Source organism: Anguilla anguilla, chromosome 1 (assembly GCF_013347855.1).
Source record: "Anguilla anguilla isolate fAngAng1 chromosome 1, fAngAng1.pri, whole genome shotgun sequence".
Classification (NCBI taxonomy): domain Eukaryota; kingdom Metazoa; phylum Chordata; class Actinopteri; order Anguilliformes; family Anguillidae; genus Anguilla; species Anguilla anguilla.
The window spans coordinates 51002774-51028192 of NC_049201.1; the positions used below are offsets into that span (position 1 = coordinate 51002774).

Below are 25419 nucleotides of genomic sequence, written 5' to 3' on the forward strand. Positions count from 1 at the left end.
TGTATATCTACCTTGATCATAGGCTGCAAGCCCTGGAGCAGAGGTCAGGATTCCTATAGGCGGGCAGAAACTTTCCCAGGATTCCTTGAATGGCGTGTCCCACCTGCCCACCTCCCCTGCTTCTGTGGACAGGTGGACACAGGTGAGATGCATGGACCATGCTGAGAGCTTGAAGAATGCTGAAACAATAAAACTTATCCCGTTGAATTAACAAGGTGGTGGAAACATTTGTTAGGGATTTTGGTCCATGCTGACTTGATAGCATCAGGCAGTTACGGCATATTTTTCAGCCACACATTCATGCTGTAAACCTAATGTTACACATGATCTCAAAGGTACTCTGTTGGATTGAGGTCTGGGAACTGCTGGCCTTTGGAGTAAACTGAAGTCACCTGCATGAAGTGAAACCAGCTTGAGATGATGTCTGCTTTGTGACATAGTGCATTATTAAGTATCAATTTGAAAAAGGGTAGACTGTGGCTATAAAGGGTTGCACATGGTCAGCAACAATGCTTAGGTATGATGTGGCATTCAAATGATATTCACTTGGTATTAAGGGGCCTAATTTGTGTCAATAAAATATTACCCACACCATTACATCACCACCACCATCCCGCACCATTGACACAAAGCAGGATGGTTTCTTGCCAAAGCCAAATTCTCAGCAGAAAAAATTGTCAGCCCAGGCAATGTTTTAACGATCTTCAGTCATCCATTTTTGGTGCCCACTGTAGCCTCATCTTCCTGTTCTTAGCTGAGAGGAGTGGAACCCGGCATGGTTTCCTGCTGCTGTAGCCCATTTGCATCAAGGTTTGATGTGTTGTTCATTTAGAAATGCTCTTCCGCCCACAACTGTCATATAATTTTTTTTTTAAAAGCTGTTATTTGAGCATTTGTGGCCTTTCTGTTAGCTTGAACAAATCTACCCATTCTCCTCTGACCTCTCTCCTTAACAAGATGTTTTCTGCTACAGAACAGTCACTCACTGAATGTTTTTTGTTTATGGCACCATTCTCTGTAAATTCTAGAGATTGCAGTGAATAAAACTCTCAGAGGGGCAGCTGTTTCTGAGATGCTGGAACCACCAGATCTGGTACCAAAAAACATACCATGGTCAAAGTCGCTTAGATCACATTACCCATTCTAATGTTTGGTCAAACCTAAAAACTGAAGCTCTTCACCATGTATGCATGCTTTATATAGCCACGTGATTAACTGTTTGGAGGGGCAGGCTGATTGTATTAACGAGCAGCTATATGTTATAAAGTGGACGGTGAGTGTATGTATTAGGAATATATGCCGTCCTTGGACTGGCCAGTGGGACAGGAGTCACGGTTATTGGCCAATAGCATGATCTCACTCTTTCTCCATGCATTCATCTTTCTATCAGTCTGATAAAAGTTTATTTTTGTCTCATAAGACTTGTTTCCAAAACTTGTCAAATTCATCTTTGTATTTTTTATGTTTATTTTTTATCTTATGTTTTTCTGTTCTTGGGCTGATAAGAGATTTACATCTGGAAGTGCAGGCTCTGTAATTTGTGTCTTTCAGTCTTCTGCAGTGTTCTGTGGTACTTTCAACACTAATATATGGAAATAATTAGCAATTACTCAAAAAGACAATTTAGGATTTGACATATTAGGATTAGGCGTATTTGAAAGCAGTTATAATCATCATGTCATCATTTTCTAATGTCTTCCATGGAGGCCTGATCACTGGTGATTAAGTCCTCTACCAGTTAGTTTCTTCGTTAGGACATGTGGAATACGTAAACATGCTGCAACGGCTCTAATTGATTTTTTCTTTTCTTTCATCCTCACAATAGCTTTATTGTTTGTCATATTCAGTTCTCTGGTCCTTATCTGCAGTTTTCTTGTCTTGTATCTTTTAGCTTATCAAGTAGACTCTATATACAAACACTTCCAAATACAACACTACTTTAATACTACTACTTTATTTATCCCCTTGGGGGCAATTTCTGACAAGGAAAATCAGCAATGCATGATGGATAACAGCTGACACATAACAGACAGAGGGTCAAAGAAAAAACATTAGGTGTTCATTAAAGAGTACATTCCATGCCAGTTCTTGTGTAATTCATTAATACAGTGGATGGAATGAGGAATGAATGCTTTTTTTCCATCTGTTGGTGGAACATTTAGGGCAGCGTAGATGACGGCCACGAGGGAGGAGTTCAAACTGTGAATGGAGACCATGTGTATAATCATCCATGATGTTGTGAGCTTTGTTTATTATCTGTTGGTTGTAGAATGATGATAGAGGCGTGTGCCAATCATTTTTGAGGAGGTGTTAACAATGGATTGAGGAAATTTTTGTCTCTGAGAGGGATTGAAACCTTCATGTGAATTAGAATGAGAGGATACTCTCAATGAAAGCACTTCAAGGTTGTTTACTCTAAATTAATTCACGGAGGTATTTCCTAAAGCCGGATTACTGAGTTAGCTGGATGACTGTGTTGTGTAAAAACCAAAACAGCTTCTTACTTCAGTCTATGTTCCAGATTTGGGAGGTGTCCAGATTTTACTCCCAATTACCAGCAATTATCCAGCTAACTCAGTAGTCCTGCTTCATGAAACAGGGTCCAGTTTTCTTGATGATAGCCTCAGTGTTCTCCTGAAATTTAAGTGTATTGTCAATGATGGTTCCACTGTGAATTAAAATGGGGTCCGTCCTGTGGGGCTACTTTATAAGATCAATTATCAGCTCTTTGTTTTTGTGATATTTAAATATAAAGGATATAACCTGACGCCCACAGCTTAATTGTATCATGTCTCACTGGAAAAGATATGATATCAGTATGCAAATGTATTGAATGAGTGTAGCATAATACAATAATGTATGCATTACAAAAATAATGCAAAAATAAAGCAATTCTTGTCATTTCTTTTCTGTCATTTACAGGAAAGGGATCCTACATGTGAATCACAGAATTTGCCAGAAAAAGAGAACAGGTACCATTAACCGTGAAATAACAAAAAATGGAAAGTCCACTTTTGTGCTTAATTTTAAATGTAAATGTTATGTTATGATTTAAAAGGAAGTGTTTTACTTTTAAGTGCAAAAACCTGCAAATTGCAAATCTGGCCAGTTTATGATTACAAAGAAGAATAAAAAAACATTTCAATTCAGTTCAGAGTCATTTTTAGCAGTACACAGCTCTTGGGATCAGTAACCCTGAATAGGCTAACATAAATAAACACAAAAGGGAAAGCAAATCTCAAAAGGTTTAAACTGCTTTGTTAAAATGACCTCAGATGGGGGGTGGAAGATTGTGATGCGGCAACTAACAGACAAGCCATGCTGATTCACTGGAATTCTGAGCGCGTAAACTGTAATGACCTCAAATTTATGAAAAAATTGATGTTTTAAAAATAAAATATAGATTTGAAAATTTGTCTTAGCTTTCGATGGCAAAGGGACATGTTGGACATTGGATTGTAATGTAATGCTGATTTTAGAAGTACTGAGAACAAGGATGGATTAATTCCAGTCGGTTTTATGATCCAGCTTGTATTTTAAATATCTATGTATAACAGAGCACAAATAAGAATGAATAGCCCAAAACACTGTAGTCATTGAGAATTAGAGCTGACGATTTCCTTTCAATCATATGCATTTAGTGCAGATAAATCCTGTCACTGTGTACAATGGGATATTAACAAGTGCTCCCCCTTCCTGTCCCCTCACGTCCCACCAGGAGTACATCAGAAGATTGGAACCAATGGCAGGTTGAGTTCAGAGGTCAGATCCAAGCTCTGCGTCACTGGTTGAAGGACATGGAGATGAGGCTGCCCATGGTGGAACCTGGGGTTAGTTGGTTACAGTTCTTAAACTTTGGTTCTCTTTTAATCCTGGAGAAATGTGGCAAAGGCACTTGGGCAAGGCTGTTGGGCAGCACAGCAGCAGTATGGAAAAAATGGTCTTGTGATCACTATGTTCAGGTTCAAACCCCAACTGAAGCGTACCGGGTGTATCCTTGAACAGAATGTCCCACCAGAATGGCTTGGTTAAAAATCTGCAATCAGCTGGAAGAGAAAATAATGAAGATCATGAAGAAGAAGTGAAAAAAGGAAAAGAAGAACAATTGCAGCAACAACTAAAAAGCACTACACTACTACACTAGTTCAAAGTCCTTACACCAGTGTTGGATACTGATTTTTGCAAAAAATTCAAAGAGTCTTTTTGGAAAACGTTATTCGCTGTAATGAAAAGGTAATACAGATCTGCACACAGATAAAAAAAATTTCTTTGAATTTATTCAATAATTTTTTAAAATGTCTTTTACAACTACTATACACTATCCAATATTTTAGGTTGTGTTTATTTTTAGCCGTTAGCCAATACTTCATAATTCACACTTCAGGTTGCTGTCAAACAATTGTGCTCCTGTTTTTGAATATCTATGGCAGTGGTAACCAACCCTGTTCCCGGAGATCGACCATCCTGTCGATTTTCATATTAACCCTAATTTGGTGCACCTGACTCTACTAATTTGCTGCTCAGTGCAGACCTGTAGCTGTTGAATGAGGTGTGCTTTGTCAGGGCTGGAAAATCTCCAGGAACACGGTTGGTTACCACTGATCTTCAGCATTTACTGTAATGTAATTTAACATTTTGAAGTGCATGATTTGCATAATGTTACTCTTATTATAAACTGTACTTTTATTGTATAATTTTGGTGGGATTTACTGAATAACCAAATCAACACAGCCTAGATTCTGGTGCATTCTGTATTGTTCATTTCTTTAAGACTTAACTGGTAACCTTGACTAGTAGAGTGGACAGCAAACGCTATGTGATCCTATAAATTCAGGTTGTCGACTCTACAAGTAATATATAGGTTATCTTAGGTGATAAACCTAATGAAACATAAAGCTGTGGAGGAGTGACACACAAACCTTGGTAACCTTGTTTAACTGTGAAAATTTTTGCTGGCATTCTTTAAAAGAAAAAGTTTAACGGGGCCTCGGAACAATGGAACAGTGGTTTCGGATCATCCTCTTTTATATGACCATGGTCCTTCACCTTAAGGCTCAACGGTAAACACCCTTATCCATTCCCTTTGGGACCAGGGCCACTTCCTTAGCAGCGATTAGTCCTGCTGTCTGAGCCCAGGAGACCTGGGGGACCATCAGGGGTCATGAAGAAGGGAGTGAGAAAGGGAAGGAGGGTAAGTGAAACAGAGAAAGAGAGAGATAGAAAGGGGGTGAGTGGAAGAGAGAGAGAGAGAGAGAGAGAGTAAGTCAGGGAGAGAGAAAGAGTGAGTGAGTGAGAGAGTGAAATAGTAAGTCAGGGGAAGGGAGAGAGAGAGAGAGAGAGAGAGAGAGAGACTCCACTGGAACAAGGGGCAGCCTCTTTTGTACTATGAGCAGGGGTGGCAGTGGAGGCCCTCAGCACACATGAGAGAGCATTCTGAAAGGAAATTAGATTGTGATTGGTGGATGAGAGAGAAGAGAAAAATGCACAATTGGACAGATGGATTGCTGTGATCTGACAGAAGAGGATTTTGTGCTACATATCACTTACACATTACTATGGCCTCTAATACTACTACTACTACTACTACTACTACTAATAATAATAATAATAATATTTTTAATTATTTTTTTGTAGTAATTGTAGTAGTTGCACTATTTTAGGTAAGGCTGGAAGGTTTATCCTGAGCTGTCAACCATTTTGTTAGCAGCATAAAAAAAGGCTGATTGAGACTTCCACTTTGTTCTGTGTCTTCGTTGCTGTGGATAGGATAACTAACCTAATCTCAGGCCACAGAAGAGACTCAGAGAGACTAGTATGGGCTCAGATCACCTACCAAAACACTAAGTATTTATATGCACCAAAAGCTCACTTAAATAAATAGCTTTATCGCCTGCAGAGATAATTTGAAATCAGCCACTCAAAATTAATGCATATATTAGTACCTAATTCACCTCAAATACTTTTTGCATTACTTTGATTACTCTACATACAGACTTAATGTAACTGACATGATGACATACATGTAAATTAATCTGCATACATCAAATCCAGCTTTCAATAGTTTAATGTTTTGTATGAACTCTGTTACAGTCCAGCACATACAGTACCTCAATAATTATTTTCTGTGAGATTATTTCAATATGTTTATATTACGTGGATTTGAACCTAAACACTGAACAGAAAATTAGCAAGGAAACATAATATCACTGCTATGTGTAGTATGAGGAGAAAATGAAAAATTTGGTAATGATATTGGAAAGGTGTTGTTTCTTAAAGCTTCCATTGAGCTTTCACTGTATAAATGTGTGGGTTGGTGGTGGGAGTGGCACTGTAACTATATGGTATGTTAGTTCCATAAACACACTGGCGGGGTTTGTTTCTCTCCCTCCATGAGTTTGTGTCTGTGAATGGAGGGCCCTTTTCAATCTCCTCTGCCATTATCCCTCTGTATTAGCCTGCGCGGCTTTGTCATGCTAATAGCGCGGCCTGCTCAACCGCTGCTTACAGCCAGGGGAGGGCTTGTTAGTTAGCTGTACGAATTCAGTGTGACGGCCCCTTGTGTGTTCACAATGGAAAGGCTCACACCTGGCCTTGTCAAAGCAGAATGTTTGTGCAATGTGTGTACCTGTTACATCTGACCCTCTCTGAAGCATGGGCAGTAATAACTTCAGCATCATGTATAATAATTACATTGAACTTTTGATATTTGTAGTTATCGTGTAAAAATGTATGATACCGCCAAGTTACGGCTTGGTGGGGCAGCATGCCCCGTACCTATACTGCACCAAGAGTTTGGCACTTTTCTTTTCTTCAGAAATAATCACAATGACCACAGATTCTCAGCCCTTACGAATGTTAACTTCTGTACCTGCTGACCTCATGTAAACAGACAGAATTCAAAAACAGCTTTGCCTGTCCACACAATAAAGCCCCAAACTTTTTTCTTTTTTTTAAACTCTTGAAACTATTTTGCATTTTTCCTTCTCCTTTTTCTCATTCTTCTTATTTTTCTTTTTCCTGCCGATTATATCATCACAAGTACAGAATGGAAGCTAGCTTGCTTACTAACTAATAATAATTAATAAACATTTAAAATGTTGCTTTTACAGATGTATAATCTTTGTGGGGAAACTCATTTATATTTCATTTGAAATTAATTTCATGTAAACCCCACATACAGTAATATTGTTTCATAACTCTGATAGCTGAATGACTAACATTACAAAGTAGGTCAAAAAGTGAATTTGTAAACCGTTAGACTATCGGTAATCAAAGCATGGTATAACCAGCTACATAGCCACACTTGTTTCAGGCATACAGCTGGCTTAGCTACACTGCTTCATTAAACAGTTGCATGGCTAGCTACTATGCTAACTTCATTTCAGTTCAGTTAAAATAAAAATTAAAGTAGGGTTTCCTTTATGCTCTTTGCTAATGTTACTGAAGTGTACCTAGCTAGCTAGCACTGGCATATATGGCATCAATGATGGACTGGACGGCAAAGTCTTGACTAATAAGTACCTAACTATTCTTCAGATGTCAACAGTGCACTAGCTAGCAACCTTCTGTGCTGTTTACTTATAATTAAAACTAAAAATACAGAACAATAGCTAGCAAGCCAGTGGCATTAACTATAGGTAAAATTTAACTACAGTAAACCAGCTAGCTCCTAGCATTTTCCACTCGCCACCCTTAACGTTGAGATTAGCTACCTAACTAAACTAGGGAGCAATAGGGCTGTCGGATCGGAGGTTCTCCTCGCAAGGTCAGATCAGTGAGGCATAGACCTGTAATTTCATTACAAACTACCAGTAAATTTCTTCCATCAATAAGCCTACTCATTAAATTGTCCAGTTGGGACCACAAACCAGACATGCACAAATAATTTGAAAACTGAACATTCACTTCTGGCAACCCTATTTGCTACAAAGAGGCAGTGTAACTTCTCTACAAGCATTTAAAATAAAAATTGGGTAATAATGGAGAATAACAATATTTATAACTTCATCATGACTCATCATCACTCATCTAAGCTATGGCTGTTACTCGAATCCCAACTAACAGTTATAGCCTACAGTTCAACTTGTAGGCTCTGTATGTGTATGCATGTCTCTCTCCAGATTTATTTATCCTATGGTTCATACATTTATATGCATTAATATTATTATCAGTTACTCATAACCAACACAGAACATAAAGAAATGACATCTCAACAAAAATGTGTGTTCAACTTACAAAAAGCCAAGTTACTCATGCATGCATGCCATTAATTAAAACTTGCTAAATCAAGCTGTCGTTTAAAGTATTGATATCAAAAAGAGGCCAAGTTACAACAAACTGTCTTTGCTATCTTAGCTCATACAAATTAAACAAGCTCTATTCCAAAGAAATGCTGCCCGATGTTTCCTAAATAATTTAATGTAACTTGCCCGTGGTTTTTTCATCAAATGGGGGTTATGTATTAAAAGTGCTGTAATTTTTCCATGGTGAAACTAAGGTGTATAAAAATACTCTGAAATAAAAGCTGAAAACGTGCATTTTAACCACGTATGATTACAAATCTAAAATTGTGGAGTACAGAGCCAAATAAAAATAAAATAAAAACATTGTCCCAAACATTATGGAGCTCACCATATATATATATATATATATATATATATATATATATATATATATATATATATATATAAATATACTGTAGTATATGGAGCTGACATATATTGTGGTGAAAGTCTATCCTGCTGGTTGGACTGAACACTTGGAACAAAAGAGGTGGGGAACCGTTGGCAATCAGAAACAGCCAACTAAATAGTGTACTTGTCCTCATAGACATTTCTGCTCCTCTGGGAACTCAGTCATTCTGTATCCTAAACAAACCGGAACGCACAGTCTGTTGAGCTGCTGAATGAACAGATCCTGCAATGAACTGATTTAGGAGGGCAAACATTGCACTCTTTTCTTCTGTCACTCAGTGGTGTGTATAGGAAGTCAGGAGATGCGGGTGGGGGTGGGATTTGTCGATGTCTCAGGGGAACTCCAAGGTTCCATGTTGGTACAGATCATGGTTTTTAGAATTGAGAGAGTACTGTTTTATTTTGATTCTTTCTTTATATTAGAATTACCACACCTATCAATTACACTTTTCATGCTGGCTTAATTCTTAACAGCTGCTGAAATTATTATTGTGTCCATCTGCATACAGGATAACATACTGAAGTTAACAAGTTTGACAAAGTTGTGCTCTGTTGTGTGCATATCACTGGACAACTGTGTCCTTTGCCTTGTCCTCTTGTCCAGCTTTACTCTCAAAACCGTGTGCAGAACTGCCCACCTCATCTGTACAGCCATACAGTCCATTGTGACCTCACCAATCCTGTACATATGGCTATTGTGACCTCACTTCCTGTGAGCTTGAGAGCCGGCCATCATTCTTTCCTTTAAAATATTGTCTGCTCCTCTGGATGGAGGGATCAGAGATGCATATTTTGTCCCTTGTTACACAGGGTTCATGGGAGCCCCTGCTCTTCATTCCCTGCACCAGGTCCACTACAGGAGCCCATGACCATGGCGATAACTGTCTATGGTGAGGAATGGACCTTTCAGTGGCACTCATCAAAGGGACCCTGTGTTTCTTTAAAAAAAAAATTCTGCGTTCCATTTGTCTCTTTTAGAGGGAGTGGGTACAGGCGGAGAAACCCTAATTACCATATACTGGAGTACCTATTGAGGTCTTATTTGATTTAGGGGCTGGGGGTAGTGGGCAGGGGGAGAGCTGGGGGGAAGGGAGGATAACATGCAAAGGATTAATCCACTTTGCTGTGCTTTCAAGTCCTCGGGCTCATGGGACTTTGATCAAATTTTTGTCATCCGCAATCCACTTACCACCCCACCCGCCTGTCTGTAACCCACCTGAATCCCACTCAACATGCAGGATCTGCTTATGTGACACCTGTCAGGCTCAGAAAAGGTTCAGCATTTACAATTTGTGCACAATGTATGCATGATCCATGGAGTATTGTTTTTTCGTTTTATTTTTTCAATTGTATTCATTTCAACCTGTGCATTCCTAATCAGCATGTTCTGTTTGGTCCCACACTCATTTTAAATCTTTTTACTTGACGTATTGGCATTATTTTCCATCAAAATAAAAAAAATTAAAAAATCAAGCATCCACAATATTTCCACTTGCTTTAGTTTTTTTCCAATTTCACAGATTACATCCGTTCATAATATAAACCTATGGGACAAGGGTCAGAGCCACATTTGCTGCATTAGCAGGCCTCAGATTATACAGGAGCTGCTCAAGACTCCTTAGAGTTTGCAGGCACCTTAAAATCAGGGAGGAATAGAGACCTTTCGGGTTGACTAGGAAATCGGTGTGCCCACACATGTGGTCCATTTAGGGTCCGGCGTAGTTAACATCCTCTTTCCCCCATGTGCCAGCACCCATGTTGTGGGGGTCTCTTTGTGACCACCTCATTGTCACTTTGTCATAATGGAACTTTGTGTGGCAATGGAATGAGGGGAGAGGGGCAGAGGATGATTCAGATATTTCTGAATGGTGCCGAGCGCGGTGAAAAGTTTAGGGTATGTGTCATTTTTTTGTCTCCCCGGGTCCTGAAAGCTGCTGTTTGGCAGGATTCGGTCTGGTCTCTGCCAGGCCTAGAGGAAAATAGAAGGGAGTCCATTTGATCCCTGTTAAGACACTGGCAATCACAGGCGGGAGAAAGTAATTCCGATTTTGAATGATGCCCGGGGTCCCTGGCGAAGTGGCTGATTGCATTTAATTGACACCATTGATGTTGAATTCCTGTTGATGGGGTAACGGCAGTTAACTGCAACTGCCATGTGCAGGAGAAAGGACAGATATTATCAAGAAGAAAAGACGAGACACCTCTATGGGAAGACAATACCCTCATGGAAAATCATGTGTGTACATTATTTATCTATTTTATTTTTATTTAACCAGATAGGTCTGCTGGGAATGCAACTCCTATTTGTATTAATGACCTGGGGAATCAAAGTTGGTAGGGAGTGCAAATGTTTCTGTAGCCAATCAGATGTACTGTAGGGGCATGATCAGGTGGTCAGACATTCAATAAAGAGACAGTTTTGCGTGAATTTGACCTGGACACAGGGGTTATCACTGTGCACATGGGATCCTTAACTATCACACTAAGCAGATAAGCAAATTAAAAATGACATTTTTTGGAACATTATATCTTTTCATTCTGAGCAGTGGCCCTTATAGTTATTTCTATGAATGGCAGAACATGAAATGACAGACTTTTACAGCATCAACCAGAATTGTATCCTACCACTTTTGTTACCCTATCTACAGCACCAATAAAATACACTTCCTTTAGCAATAAACTGAGTTTACACTTCTGTTATTCTAAAATCCCAAAGACCCTCTGTTTCCTCTTTATGATTCTGTCCAATGCAATAATGCAGTGGTTGAGAAGAGGTGGTTCCCTCTGCCATTTTTTATAATGCAGCCCACACTATGTATGTTCAGTTATTACAAGTGCTGTCTCATCTTATGTCTTTACAATTTTTGGGCTTAGATTCAACTGCTGCCTCGCATTCACAAATGTATGTGCTATGACATGAAATAAAAAAGAATGATTTTTCAGCACCCTGTGCTGCAGAGTTTTCAAACATTGGGGTGTTCTAGCCTGACAGTGCAACTACAAGGGGTTAAATATCTTGACCTCAGGGGGTCATCCTATTGAATTTCTTTCCCCACGGGACTGCTAGTATTCTCTTCACCTCTCTCTCTCTCTTTTTCTTTTTTTATATATTTCACCCTGCCAGTGCAGCTAAAGGAGGGCAAGTAATTTAAGTGCTTGCTTTCAGTCAAGTACCATCTGAGTCCACTCTTAACAGCATCTCTCTCTGATTCAGCCCTGCCTCACTAAGAGTGGCTGATTCATCATCATAAAACCTGACATAAAACACCCTTTCTTTTCTTCTCTCACCCAAATGCATAGCTCCCCTGTATTCTTTCGACCTGTCTGATGTAAAGATAAAGTTTGCCTGACCTCGGGAGTTGTGAGCTGGGCGGGGGTGTTGCAGTGCTCCACCCCTCCCTAAGGTCAGACCCGAGGTCAGATCCTAAGCACCAGGGCCTCTTTTGTTTGTTTCCTCTCCCATAGGATTTTTGTGCCCTCATTCCTTCACTGTCTCAGTCCATTCCCAGTTTCCAGCCAAAAAGCATCTCACGCACAGGCATATCGCTCCCACACTACATACCATACTGATATGGAGGATAGGAAAAAGGAAGATTCCCTTTGGATAATTTAGTTTTCCAAACCAGGCAAAAACACATGCACGCACACACACGTACGCCCGTGCACACACAAGCATACACAATGAGTTGAGCTTCCACGGAAGGGTCAGATGTCAAGCAATCTGTGGTCAGCCAATCAGCGATTAGCAATGCAGCATTGGGGGGTAGTCCATGCAACTTAGTTCTGTTAGTTGAGTCTTGGTGCCTATCTCAGTTTGAAGGCAAGGTCAGTATTTCCTTGTCCTTTCCCTTCTGGCACTTTCTTTTTGCCGGCTAATCCCATGTGCACCCCACCCTGGATTATAGGGCATGGTCAGGGCCTGAGAACAGGGTTGCCCAGATGTTATCTACCATCTGTGAGAATGCTTCCTGGGCACCTGTCCACTGGCATCCAGCAACCCACTGTTCTCTGTATAGGAGACTGCTTATCCTCCTCAAAGTGCCCGGGGCCTGTTTTGTCTTCTGGTCACCTGTCTGCCATTGGCCCCAGTTCACTGATACCAGTACAAGGCACTGTTTTCTCTCCTATGCACTTGTCTATTGGCTGATGTCAGTGTACTGTTCTCAGAACAAATAACTGTTCAGCTTCTCTCTTGCTGGAACTAGTGCAATCTGACTCTATAATTGAATAGGCTTTAACATTCCTTCTTGTCTGTGGGACAACAGGCGCACAGACCAGTGCTCTCTACTGGCAGCCAATAAGAAACCTGTAAGCCTGTATCATGGATAAGGTTTCAGGTAGAACTCCTTTATTATTCACAAGTAAAGAGGCAATGACAAGTGTTTACTTGCCGTAAGCATTGACCTAGATTCAATCAGACTTTGTCCTTCACATTGCCTCATACTTTTAGTAAATGTAATTCACAAATATAGATTGCCAGATTATTTCGGTCACTAAATTATCATAGCTGAAATATGTTTGTGAAGGAAAAGGGAATGCTTCCATTAATTTCTTTGTAAACACCGTTTTTTTGGATTAGACGGATGTATGGACGGAATCGCATCTGAAATCACCGCTGGATGTTTAGCTAAGATCACAATGAAGTGCTTGCATTCTTAAAGGCCAGTGAGGTCTTAGAAGAAGATTAGATTACGGGTTCAATGCAGTCAGAGAAACACCCATCGTCTGGAACATATAATTTGACAATGGACTGTCTGTTACTGCAGCTAGTATTGATTTTAATGCAACACAAAGGCTTCCAAATATAAAGCTTGAAAGCTTATTCTGACAGTGTGCCATGTAATCACATTCACTTGCCAAGTTCATTTTACATCTGTGGCAAATAAAATTTTTTATAGTTGGACACCAGATGTGATCACAGACGTGACCACATCTTCCTGATTGAGAAAATGGATATTTGCCACACAGACAATTTCACTTACGGTCAGCTTGGCTACATAAATCATTTTTGAGAGTGTTATGAAGAATTAATTAATTATTCATGTTCTCTTTCTTAGAGGACATTAAGATTATTGACCTGTAATGTTAATGAGCTGTTTAAGTTGACAGGCCCCATAAGTCTCAATTTAAGTGTTAAAATTTTAGGTTTTGCCAGTAGTCAGTAAAAAACAGACTTGGAGAAATGAACTAGTCCATAACGATTTCCTTTTCTTCTTCTTGCATTGTCCTGCATTTTGTTTCCGTTGGTTGTCGTTGGAGCAACTGGAAGTGCGCTGAAAATGTAATCAGATGTGTTTTACCGTAATTAGTCTCTTTTGTCACCACTGGCATGGCTGGCGAGCTAGTCTTGAAAATAGAGGGGAGAGGGGTGAGAGGGAGGGGTCTCCTTTTGTGGACTACCCTGCTTGCTTCTGCGGCCACAACACAAGCGATGGGAGAAAGCAGGGGCTGGAGGCATCTGTCACTTAACATCTGAATGTGGGGGGACCCTGGGGCTCTTTATGAAGTCCTTTCCCCCCCTGCAAACAGCATGCCGTTTCTGAGCCGAATAAAAAAAAAAAACCTGGGGGAGGGGCCAGCAGAGTGGGTGGGTGGTGGAGCAGGGGGTGTGGATGGGGGTGGGAAGAGGGGGAGAGGACACTGCTGTCTAACAGACTGGTAGGAGTAACACAACAGAGCTCACATCAACAGGCAAGTGCCGGTGTTGAGATGGACCTAACCAGAGCAAACGGGGATGCCAAGGACCTGGAGACCTGTCTTTGTGGGATACGGAGAAAGTGAAAAGCGCAGCACTCTAAGGTCCACCTTGACGCCGTGCACGTCGACCGGGAGGAAATAATTCTTTCTCAGGAGTGAAACAAAAGCCAGCGAAAGGAGGTGTGGTCTGGGCTAGGACGAGTGAAAAGTTGAACATTGTTTTCTGGTGGCTGTGGGCAACGGGGAAGCATGGGTTATCGGCTTGCGTGGAGCCCGCTTCGGGGAAGGGGGAGGGAAAATGAAAAGGATGCTTGAACAAGGCAGGAATTTTTTCCCTGTGAATGGTAACGGACGACCTACCGGATTTTTCTGTTTGCCGCTTGTGCGCCGCTGCGAGGGTGAGTATGCGGCATGTATTCACAACTAAAAACCGCCAACTCCACAGTACGAAGCGGTTGAGGCAGAGATGAAGCAGAGAGGTGGGTAAGTCCCTTTGCAGATGCACAACAGCAAGTGTGGCAGTAACAGGTTTTGCTCATCATACAGACTTGCTTTACATTGGCTTAAGTTTTGTAATAAGTAGTGATAACGTTGAGATGAGTTTAAACAAAATTAATTCAGATAAAGTCCTCTTAAAAGTATTCATTTTTACTTTTACTTTATTTCCTTTTGGATCCTTTGTTTACTTGGGGAATTGGGGTGGTTTGGGTATTTCATCCCCTTTGTTGTTTTACTATTATGGTGTTGGGCTGAATGAATTAGCAGTAAAATTTCATTGTGTGTTCTTTGTCATAGTAGAACTGAAGTGAAGTTGCACTGAGCTCTGTAAAGTTAATAAATGTGTAAGGATGCCATATTAGAGAAAAAAAAAAGCTTGGATGAGAACATATTTCATATGGTATTACTTCATATGGTTACGCTGAATTGTATTTATTTCCTTTTGAAACTTACTATTGCTCAACCAGTACTTCACAGAAAGGTACATTTGGCATCTTGTAATTATAGGTATTCTTGAAAACTTAATTCTCTGTTTCATTGAATTTCATTGAAGGCGATCCTTCCTATGATCACATCCAAACAAAGATCAGACTGTATGTATGCAGTTTAGAGATGTCAGTGTGCGTAATTCTGTTTCATGATCCTTTTTCTCATGAGGGCCACCTCATTTCGTTTTCTGGAAAGATAACTAGTAATTAATCTTAAAGTAATTAATTAGCATGTACATCCAATTGTATGTAAAAAAAGCACATTTTTTGTGATGAGCCAATTCTTCTTTGAAACTGAAATCAAAGCCAAGGGAAAGTGGGTGTTCCAACCACACACAGTCAAATGTGCACTCACAGGACAGTCATGAACCAGTAATGTCCAGTCACACACTTTCTCTTTTATCTTCACACAGAAGAGCGGCAAAATTATTATAAATTATAAGTATTCCATGCATTTTTTACGTAATGTCTGTAGTCTTGAACAAACACACACACAAACAAAAGTTAAGACTTACACTAAGAAAGCAGCATCTGATTCTAACGAAGGAATGGCTTAAACAAAGTGTCCCTTGTGTAGTTCTGCATCCTGGTACTTATGGAATCAGGGAGCTGTGGGGGGTGAGTGATGAAAATCGGGGCTTCTGATGATGTCGGTGTCAGAGTGTGTTGACTCGGCCCTGTCAGGAGACCAGCGATTGTCCTGACACCTGCATTAGCATCACAATGACCACTACAGACAGAAATGAATGTCAATTCCAGACGTACTGTCCTGATCCTTTGCACCCGACTCTCATCCAACTAACCTGCCCCCCTCCCAATACTATTTGATGTTTGTGTCAACACTGACGCCGTGCTGCGTGCCATGCTTCAGTCAGGGGTGGAGGCAGGGTTCTTTTTGACACAATGGTTCTGATTGACACAATGTTTACTTACTTATTTCTTTTCTTCATCTACAATTGTGAATTCCAGTCCAGTGACAGTGGAATGGACATGTATACATTCTGTTTAATAGCCTTCATCATCACATGCTCACATCAGTCACAGGCCCAATCAATGGCCCACAGCCATGCTATAGGTGTACAGGTTCAAGACCACACATTCCTGAACATTCATGTACAGTACTTCTAAATCAATGCTCCTGACCTTTCATTTCCTGTAGTCCATCTGAATACTGCCAGCACATTGCATGTGCAATGAAGTGTACTCATCTGGAAAGGAGAGAAAATTTGGCATATTGTATAGCAGAGCGCTGCCCAACCCTGTTCCTGGTGATCTACCATCCTGTAGGTTTTCATTTCAACCGTAATTTGGCACATCTGACTCTTAGAAGGTCAACAAAATCTCTAGCTGTTGAACAAGGTGTGCTTTGTTTGGGTTGGAATGAAAACCTTCTGGACAGTAGATCTCCAGGAACAGGGTTGGCATCCCTGATATAGCAGATAAACTTTCTGGAACTCACTCAAATCTGGGCATTGAAGGGAAATAGTGGCCCAATGTATGAATCACAGTGGGAGAGTCTGGCTTGCAAGGTTATTGTCTTGAGTGGGTGAATAGAAAGCACCATCATGCTGATAATATTGCATGGAGAGAATTATGGCTGCTGGAAGGCAGAGTGAAGCTTTCAGACCAAAACTAACGTGAAGTCAAAGTGAATTTGCTAATCACCTTTTTTAGTGAATTATCGATTGGCATTATTTCTGCTCAGTTGTTTACTTGGTCTGCTCTGTTGTTTATGAGATGGCATGGAGTGACTTAGTGAACACTTTAAACATTTTTAAAATGTATTCAGGAGGAGGGGCTAGTGAGGGGGTGGGTTTCACTTATATAAAGTGACTGATGTGCTCCAGTCAGATGAATGAATCTTAGGCTAGGCAGTGTGTGCATTACCAGTGCAATGTTTTATATGTCATTATTTGTTTGACAATTTCTGTTCATTTCCTGATGTCAATCAATGCATTCCTGATGGCAAAATAGTAGCTCCCTGAAAAAGTGAATGCAGGAAAAAGTAGATCTCTGTGATTGTTAGAAGCATATTAGTGTACTAAAGCTTTTGACTACTCACCACAGACCTGCTTCTAGTATTACATTACATTACATTACATTACAGGCATTTGGCAGACGCTCTTATCCAGAGCGACGTACAACAAAGTGTATAACCATAACCAGGAACAAGTATGACGAAACCCCTAGAGAGAAGTACCGGTCCAAGTACAGGGAACAACCGCATAGTTCAACCTGGACCCTGGTGGTTAAACTGATTAACACTAACAACGAGAACGGCAACAACGCAAACTATGGAAAAATAAAAATAAATAAAAATACAAGTAGTCGTTAAGACTAGCGCATCAACTAAGTCACCTATTAAACAGCTGCCTAGTTACAACCCTAAGTTTAGTCATTTACAGGGGGGGAAGGGATGGGGAGAGGTGCAGCCTGAAGAGGTGGGTCTTCAGTCGTCGTTTGAAAAGTATGACCTAGAATGACAAACTTGTATGCATCCTAGTTTAGTGTGCGGAGGAAGTGTGCCCAGGATCAGAAAGATCGGTGGGTGGGAACTTTGGGATCACTTTCAAAATAAACTGAGGTTCTGTGCTGGCCCTTTCACTGTGGGGCATTGGTAAAGGCAGTCACTTTTGCATATGGATGAGATGTAGACTGCAGTATGGTTTATTCCTGCAGACAGTAACTGAATGCACAGATCTGAGAACAGTAACTAAATGGACAGGTTTGAAGACAGTTACAGGACCCACAGACCTGAGAACAATAAGTGAAAGGACAGGGTAGAGGACAGTGACAATAACCCAGATTCAGAGTGCATTAGTTACACAATTTCTTCTGTGTAAGCTTTTTGGATACTTTTGTGTTAGCAACAAGTTTGTGAAATGTATACAATTAAAATAAATTGTCTCACTTGAATCTCACGTTCAGTTTAAATCTACCTGTGATTACACAGTAAATTATCTAAGTTCTTTAATTCTGAGCCGGTGCTTTGTCACTTCTATGGAGTTTCACTTTGTTACATGAGTTATACAGCTACAGGCTAGGGTTTCATTTGAGATGGAGCTGGAGTTAGGGTGATAATGATGTAGATAGAAAGGGCCATTCAGACAGCTTGTACAATTACCCTAGACATTTATGAATACATCATCACAATGCGCTGGACAAAGTGTGTTTTGTAGGAGGAAGGCAAAAACCAGAAAACTTAACTTAATATTAAATGATCCAAACAAATACAGAGATATTGTACTACTTCTTGCCAAGTTGAAAAAGATTTACAAATGGAATGTACACAGCTCAAGTTAATGTCTCCACATTAGATGCAATTAAGCAGAGTTGTTTGATTCTTATTGAAACAGGCAAAGTTATTAGTCACACAAATAGAAAAACAGGTTCGAGAAAATTATTAGTTAAAGTGTGTTTTTATCTGAAGAGCCTAAATATGCTGTAGCTTGCCATATATTCCATCAGCTTATGGGGTCCACAAATGGGGCTGTAGTACATGTGTTTCATGGATAGACTCATTAATTTATTGAATGATTTATGTCATGAATTTGTTAATTAATAAAATAAATTAATACGCAGAAAGTGCTAATACCTGGTTTATTAAATAGTGTAAAAACAATAGAAAGCAAATGGCAATGAGCCTGAAAAAAAAATCAGAATCATTCCCATGAACACCTGTTCTCCGTAATCTTAGGTAATTACACAATTAGCTGAAACAAAAACTAGAATGCATCGTGATCCCCAGGAACAAGTTCAGGAGCAAGTTAAGGAAGTCCTGTGCCAATGATAACAAAACGTCTGCCTCACAGGGCGAATGCTCAGAAGGAAATGAGGCAAACAACCCAGCACCTTCTGCTTCAGCGAACCAGAAAACCTCTCTACATCACTTTCTAAGTGAACCCCCCAATCTGCATGTTGCATGCTGACCCATGCTGACATCTGCGTCTGGGAGGTTTTGGGGGTGAAGGGCAGCGGAAGTAGCATCAGGGGATTGAAATTCATGTGATGTCTGCTCCTCTCTCCCACCAGGGTTTTCCTTAAATCCTTTAGGATGGACTCCTTTCCCTAGTTATAGGGAATGGCACTCTGAATATTTTACAATTGTGACAGTTAAAAAATTACTATACAATTTCAATATAGCCGATGACAAAGAAACTACAATGAACGCTGATGGCTTTGTGAAGACTAAAGGCCCATCCAGATATACTCTATAGCTTTTGTCAGCTTAGTACAGACACCACTATTATGAAAACATCTTTTAACTGTATATTATTATACACAAAGACTGCAGTCAGCTTATACTACAACTACTACAGTACAAAAACAACAACAACAACTACTACTACTACTAATCAGAATAATAATCATCATCATCATTATCATTATTATTATAAACATTTCATCTCTGATTTTAACATGTTTATGTATTAGCCATACCCATAAATAGCTGCTTCGTTCATGCAAGTGATGAGTGTACATGCAAAAGCTCCTCAGCTTTCCGTTAAAGAGTTAAAAATAAACAAATGCAAAATATTATTAGAAAAGATTGTTTATTGTTTAGTCATTGGTTCATTCACAGATAAAGTAAAACTAAAATCAGACTTAAAGTTTAATTCCCCCCCTTATAGTATTATCATCCTGGTGTTCTATTCAGTCCAGCACTTGTCATGAATCATGGGAGGCATGGCATTGTGGGTAAAGTGCTGTGTATTTTTCTCAATGTGGCAACTGAGGCCTTTTATCCTGAGCCCTCCAAGCATGCACGGTCTCTTCGCCTCTCGGAAATGAAGCAGCAATTTTATGCCTGTCATATTTGATCAGGGGGTAAATGGTTTCCCAGCGCTGGTCCGCAGCCAGGCCTGGGCAGGAATGCTGGTCCTGGCTGCCAGGCGTAACAGTGGGGCATCCTGGAGGATCCTGACTCACAGACAGGCATGTCAGTGCGATTCTATACCAGGGAATGGCCGACGAGGACACCAGTCCAAGCCATCCAACAATGAGCATGACAAAGGCTTCCTACCCCAGTAGATCCCTGTTCCAACTCATCTTAAAATCAGAAACCAAATGGATTATTTATTACTCAGGTTTGGATTAAATTATTTTTGATTTACAAATAAAAGCTTTAAAAAGTAAACTTGTTTCATTTACAAATGAGGTCTGGCAAGTAAATCTTGGTGATTGGTGAACTCACTATAAGTGATTCTTAAAGGAAACAGCACTTGCATTTATATTAGGGCTGCTAAAGTTAATGTGTTAATTTAACTTCTGATTGAAAATTCTTAACACATCAATTTCATAATGCAATGAATTCACTTTCTCATAGTTTCCCTATTTCCACAGAACATGAATGATGTGATTTTAATAGCTAGCTTACCCTACTGTGAATTCTGATAATACTGAAGACCAATAATCAGCAACTAACACTGAACAGAAAGTTTAATTTTGTACATTTGTAATCTGGTTACAAACTTGATGTCTGAATAGCAAATGGCATATAGGTAGGCAAACTGTAAATCCTTGGAGTAGTCCTCATAGCCAAATCTGGTTGCCCAAGTATGTACTAGTATCTTGGAATATGTGTATAGCTATTCCATTTGTGCAAAAAAATATAACAAATTTACAGCTGTTGAACATTATACTTTACTAAAACACTTGTAAAGCTGTCATTTTGTATTTTCAATTATCTAATATAAGAAATGTGATGAGTTAGCTATGCACTTTGTCAATAAACATCACAAATTAATCTCTTTTTCTGCTCCACAAACATACTTTCACTGACACTTAGAGTAAACGGGAGGTCAAACTTGTAAAACTGTCAAGGCAGGCTGCTACACTTTTTTTTCTCATAAAAGCAGTTCAGCCAGTCATTGGAAAGGTAGGCGTATAGTAAGCAGGACAAGTTAGTTAGATAACATTATTAAAAACTACGATATTGGAGAACTAGCCATTTCATTAAACAAAATATATGCTAGCAATAGTATCATTAACAACATCCACTGTATACCTAGCTTTCAAAAAGCTTTTCAAAAGGCTAACCTCCAGTTTCCTGTCAAAATGCTACTCGATGTTTTGCACAGTCAGGATCAGTTCATAGCAAGAGAAATCTACGCGCTCACCCGTTTTAATTTGTTTGGTGCGTTGAAACCAGTGAAATATCGTCAATTGAAAAGAAGTTGGTTCGCACTCAAAAAATGGCTACGAAGCTTCAAAAAATGTAATTATTTATTTTTTTATTTGTTTTTCTCTATGCAGAACCATGCACAAACGTTTCGGCATGTTGCCTTCTTCAGTGTTCAGGTCAGGATCAGGAAATACCACCTATTTATCTAATTAAGAGAGAACCAACTGAATTGGTATTGCATTTGTCATCTGCAAAAGGCATGCTGGATTTTTATTTGTAGGCCTTTTCTTTTTTAGGCAGCAAAAGCATCTTCTGCATGCATGACCCCAGGTCCCCTCGTCTTTGGCCCGACTCACTAGCCTCCTGGCTATAGAATTATGGGAAACCTCATCAGCCGGCCCAGTTGCCTAGGCCAGAAATCAAAGAAGGTGACCTCAGAGGAGGACTTCCTGCGAGAGTGCTACCAGCGCCGGAGCGAGCGCCCGCCCTCGGGCAGCCTCCAGGAAAAGAGCGACACAGTCGCGGTCACGCCAAGTCCGGACAAACCCAGGAGCCCTCCCCCCGTCTGCACCTCGGACAGAGCGTGGCAGGGCCCGCCCCCTGCCATCAAGACCCCGCCCAACGGGACCCTGCCGAGGAGGAGTGATGCTGAAATAGGGAAGAAGGCGGGCAGTACTCCCGTGTCAGGATGGGGTACGACAGGGGAAAAGGAGCAGCCCCCAAGCTTCCAGAGGCAGAACTCTGGAAGCCCCTGGTCCTGGAAGACGTTAGCCTCCAGGGAAGTGACGGAGGTGACAGAGGTGACGGAGACAATTGTGACTGAGATCGTGGAAGTGACGGAATATCCGCCAGGGGAGAAGGGAGGCGACCCCATCGTCACTCGGACCGTGAGGGTCCTCACCGGAGCTGCCGAAGAGCTTGCCGAGGTCAATACACAGTGCCTCCGGCTTTTAAACACACACCAGGCCTGCAAACATTCAGACAAGCAGCGACCAGCAGGGAGCGCTCTTTCTGTCCGCAGCTTCTATGTGTATTTTCATTCTCTGATAAATTAATGTAGTCTGTCATTTAACTGTATTTGCTGTCTTTTTCATAGCTGCAAAGTGATGGCCACTCAAGTTCGGACCAGGACTCCAGCTTGGACCGATGGAGCACTCTTCACAAGAAGGTTGGGGCCATTTTATTCATATAATTTAGTTATGTTAATAGCATCACAAGGCTTAATAGTTAAGAAAATTGGTCTGAATGTTAAAATCAATATCAAATAGCAATTCGTTTTCTGAAACTGAAATTGTTCTTACACAACTATGCCCTAAACCTCTGGAAAGACTGCTAGTATTAGTAAGCAGAGGGAGAGGTGATCGTTCCAATCAACACATAATGACATTTTGAAGCTAAAAAAAAGGTACAGAAATAGCTAAAATAGCCTGACAACTCAGGAAACAATTATGAAGACTATGATAAAAATGAGTCTTAGTTCATTATTACAGTATGTGAATGGAGACTGTATGTTACCTGGTTTCTATACTGTATATCAGAGAGTAGTGGAGATTCCTTTTGACACCTTTGAAAACTCTGTTTCCTCATCTTTGCTAAGGGTGCACGAAGTGCCTTAACTTTGAGAGAAGATATGGGAGATCCAGAGACCCTTCTCCAGAACCTGGAGTCTTTGTTGAATTGGGTTTCTGAGATGGAGGATCTTATGGCCAATCAGAAGCCTCCTTCATCAGAGGTCAAGGTGGTGAAGGCACAGCTACAGGAGCAAAAGGTACTGCTGAAGTTTCTATGGTTTTTCTTGTCTGTAATTCAAATTCCTATACGTTGTTTTTGTATTAGCTGTTGATGAAAGAGACATATGTCTGAGTTACAGCTGGAAGCAATTCTCTGGACAACAAAAATGTACAGAAATTGGGATTACCTGAGCATGTAATTTATTCAGAGAATCCCCTTGTTGTCAAATTCTGTCAATTTGCAATCTCATGCATTCAAGAGGCTCTATTCTTTCGTACACTTCCTGTACAAAAAAGATACTCACCTTTAGAGCTAAAATGATCCCTTTTGTGTGTTGGCAGGTGAGGTGAAACTTGCCCACAGTTCCACAATAGAGGCAAGAAACTTGAGAAAGGGGTTTAACCTGGCAGTGCAGTTCCAGGGAACTTTTAAACAAAATAGGCTTTGAAGCCTTCCCTTTTCTCTTTGCCAGGAATAATTGTGTGCTCCCTGAATCTGGGCCATATGTGGGATATCTCCACATATTTTTATCTTCATTTCCAGGCTCCAGCTTAAATGCAGGTGCATATAAAATGCACAGGCACACATGCATACACACTCAGACAAGTCTCTACTTATTCACAGAGAATGTTTAATTTAGCAAAATCTCTTAGTTGCTTATATACCTTTCTTTTAGTATTATTCATCACACAAAATGTAGTTTGTCTCGAAGCAGGCAAAAGGTACACTGAAGCCAGCAAAAAGTATTTGATTTTCAAAACAATGTTGTGTCCTGTGGCTTCTATCCAAATCATGAATATTGTTTAACCATAAACAAACTGCGGCACTGTTCCAGAATGTTTCTGCCGTGCCATCTGTTATGCTAATGAGCGTACGTTCTTCAAATGGATGGAGGCATTGCGATGTTGGCGAGGCTGAAACAAGGTCTGACCTTCCCACAGCTCCTGCAGCGCTTGCTGGGGGACCGAAGGCCGAGCGTGGAGTCCATGGTTCAGGAAGGGCCGCTGTTCGCAGAGGCGTTCCAGGGGATGGACAGGGAGCAGGCCGCACGCCAAATATCCCACCTGCGGCAGAGATGGGAGGCCTTGGTTCTGGATGCAGAAAGCAGGTCTCCATACATGTCTTTCCATTTCAACACACTGTTTAAAGCACTTTCCAGTGCAGTGTCCACTTACCAGTCAAATGAAATGCTGCGCATGCTACATGCAAAGCGTCTTTTACAGTATCTACGAAGTTGCTTTTACATATGTTCAAAACATTTTAATTCCAGGTTTAACCACATAAGGAGTGGGCCACAGAAAATAAATTATTTTGCTAAATGCGTTGATTAAATAATATTATTTCAATCTAGACTTCCATTCAAGTTTACATCCATGTGGATGCCAAATCACAGCACAACAGATTAACAGATAACATTTATTCCCACTCTAGAATGTGGGACCAAATGTTATCTGTTGTGAGTTGAATTAACACTGTTAGAGTTGAATTAATGCTGTTAGAGTTGAATTAACAATGGACATTTTACTGTGTAGCCAGCTGCAATTCCATAATCCCGCCGAAGGTTGCAGGCAGGTGGTGTCTCATTTGTCTGTGTTGTGGTTTTGGGGTGCAGGCATAGGGCTTTGGAGAAGATCCTTCCCAGAGCTCAGTGCTTCCAGGAGAGCACGGACAGCTTCCAGCAGTGGCTGATCTGTGTGGAGCAGGACCTGTTGGAGCTGAGGGGGGCAGAGAGGAGCATGGTCCATATCCAGGAGGCCGCCGCGCGGGCCAAGGTATGGCACCACCCTGGGCAAGGCCTGAGACAAAATGACCTCCGGAGTTTTATCGGATCATTTTATGTATCCACGTAATGTGATGAAGATCATGGTTATTATTTATTCATAGTAATTGTAGTAGTAGAGTTGTTGCTGCTTTAATTCTGCATTTTGTTGCTGTTGTTGTTGATAATGATGATGATGACGATGATAGTAATGACAGTGATGATTACTGTTATTCTTAGTAGTAGTTATTTAATACTACCAATTTGCATACTAATAGTACTACAGTCTGCGATGTCTTTCTATCACCACTGTTCATTGCCTAAACCTGTATGTGGGAGCTTATATAACTTGCTCTGGGTAAAAGCATCTTCTAAATGACTAAATGTAAGTGTAATAGTAGTAGTAGCAGAAGTAATAACAATAATAGT

At 40.5% G+C, this 25419-nt stretch overlaps 1 protein-coding gene across 3 annotated transcripts in view; it reads left to right on the plus strand.

The window, feature by feature from the left end:
- Window positions 1-14319: 14319 nt before the first annotated feature.
- Window positions 14320-25419, plus strand: part of macf1b (microtubule actin crosslinking factor 1b) — a 34176-nt gene continuing 23076 nt past the window's right edge. The window contains exons 1-6 of one of the 3 annotated variants that reach the window (XM_035418152.1): window positions 14320-14873; window positions 21797-22426; window positions 22597-22668; window positions 23098-23268; window positions 24173-24339; window positions 24844-25003. In XM_035418152.1, coding sequence (XP_035274043.1) covers window positions 21878-22426; window positions 22597-22668; window positions 23098-23268; window positions 24173-24339; window positions 24844-25003 — 1119 coding nt within the window. In that variant the 5' untranslated portion in view covers window positions 14320-14873; window positions 21797-21877. The remainder of the gene's footprint in view (window positions 14874-21796; window positions 22427-22596; window positions 22669-23097; window positions 23269-24172; window positions 24340-24843; window positions 25004-25419) is intronic. The other 2 variants (XM_035418161.1, XM_035418145.1) reach the window with 2 other exon arrangements.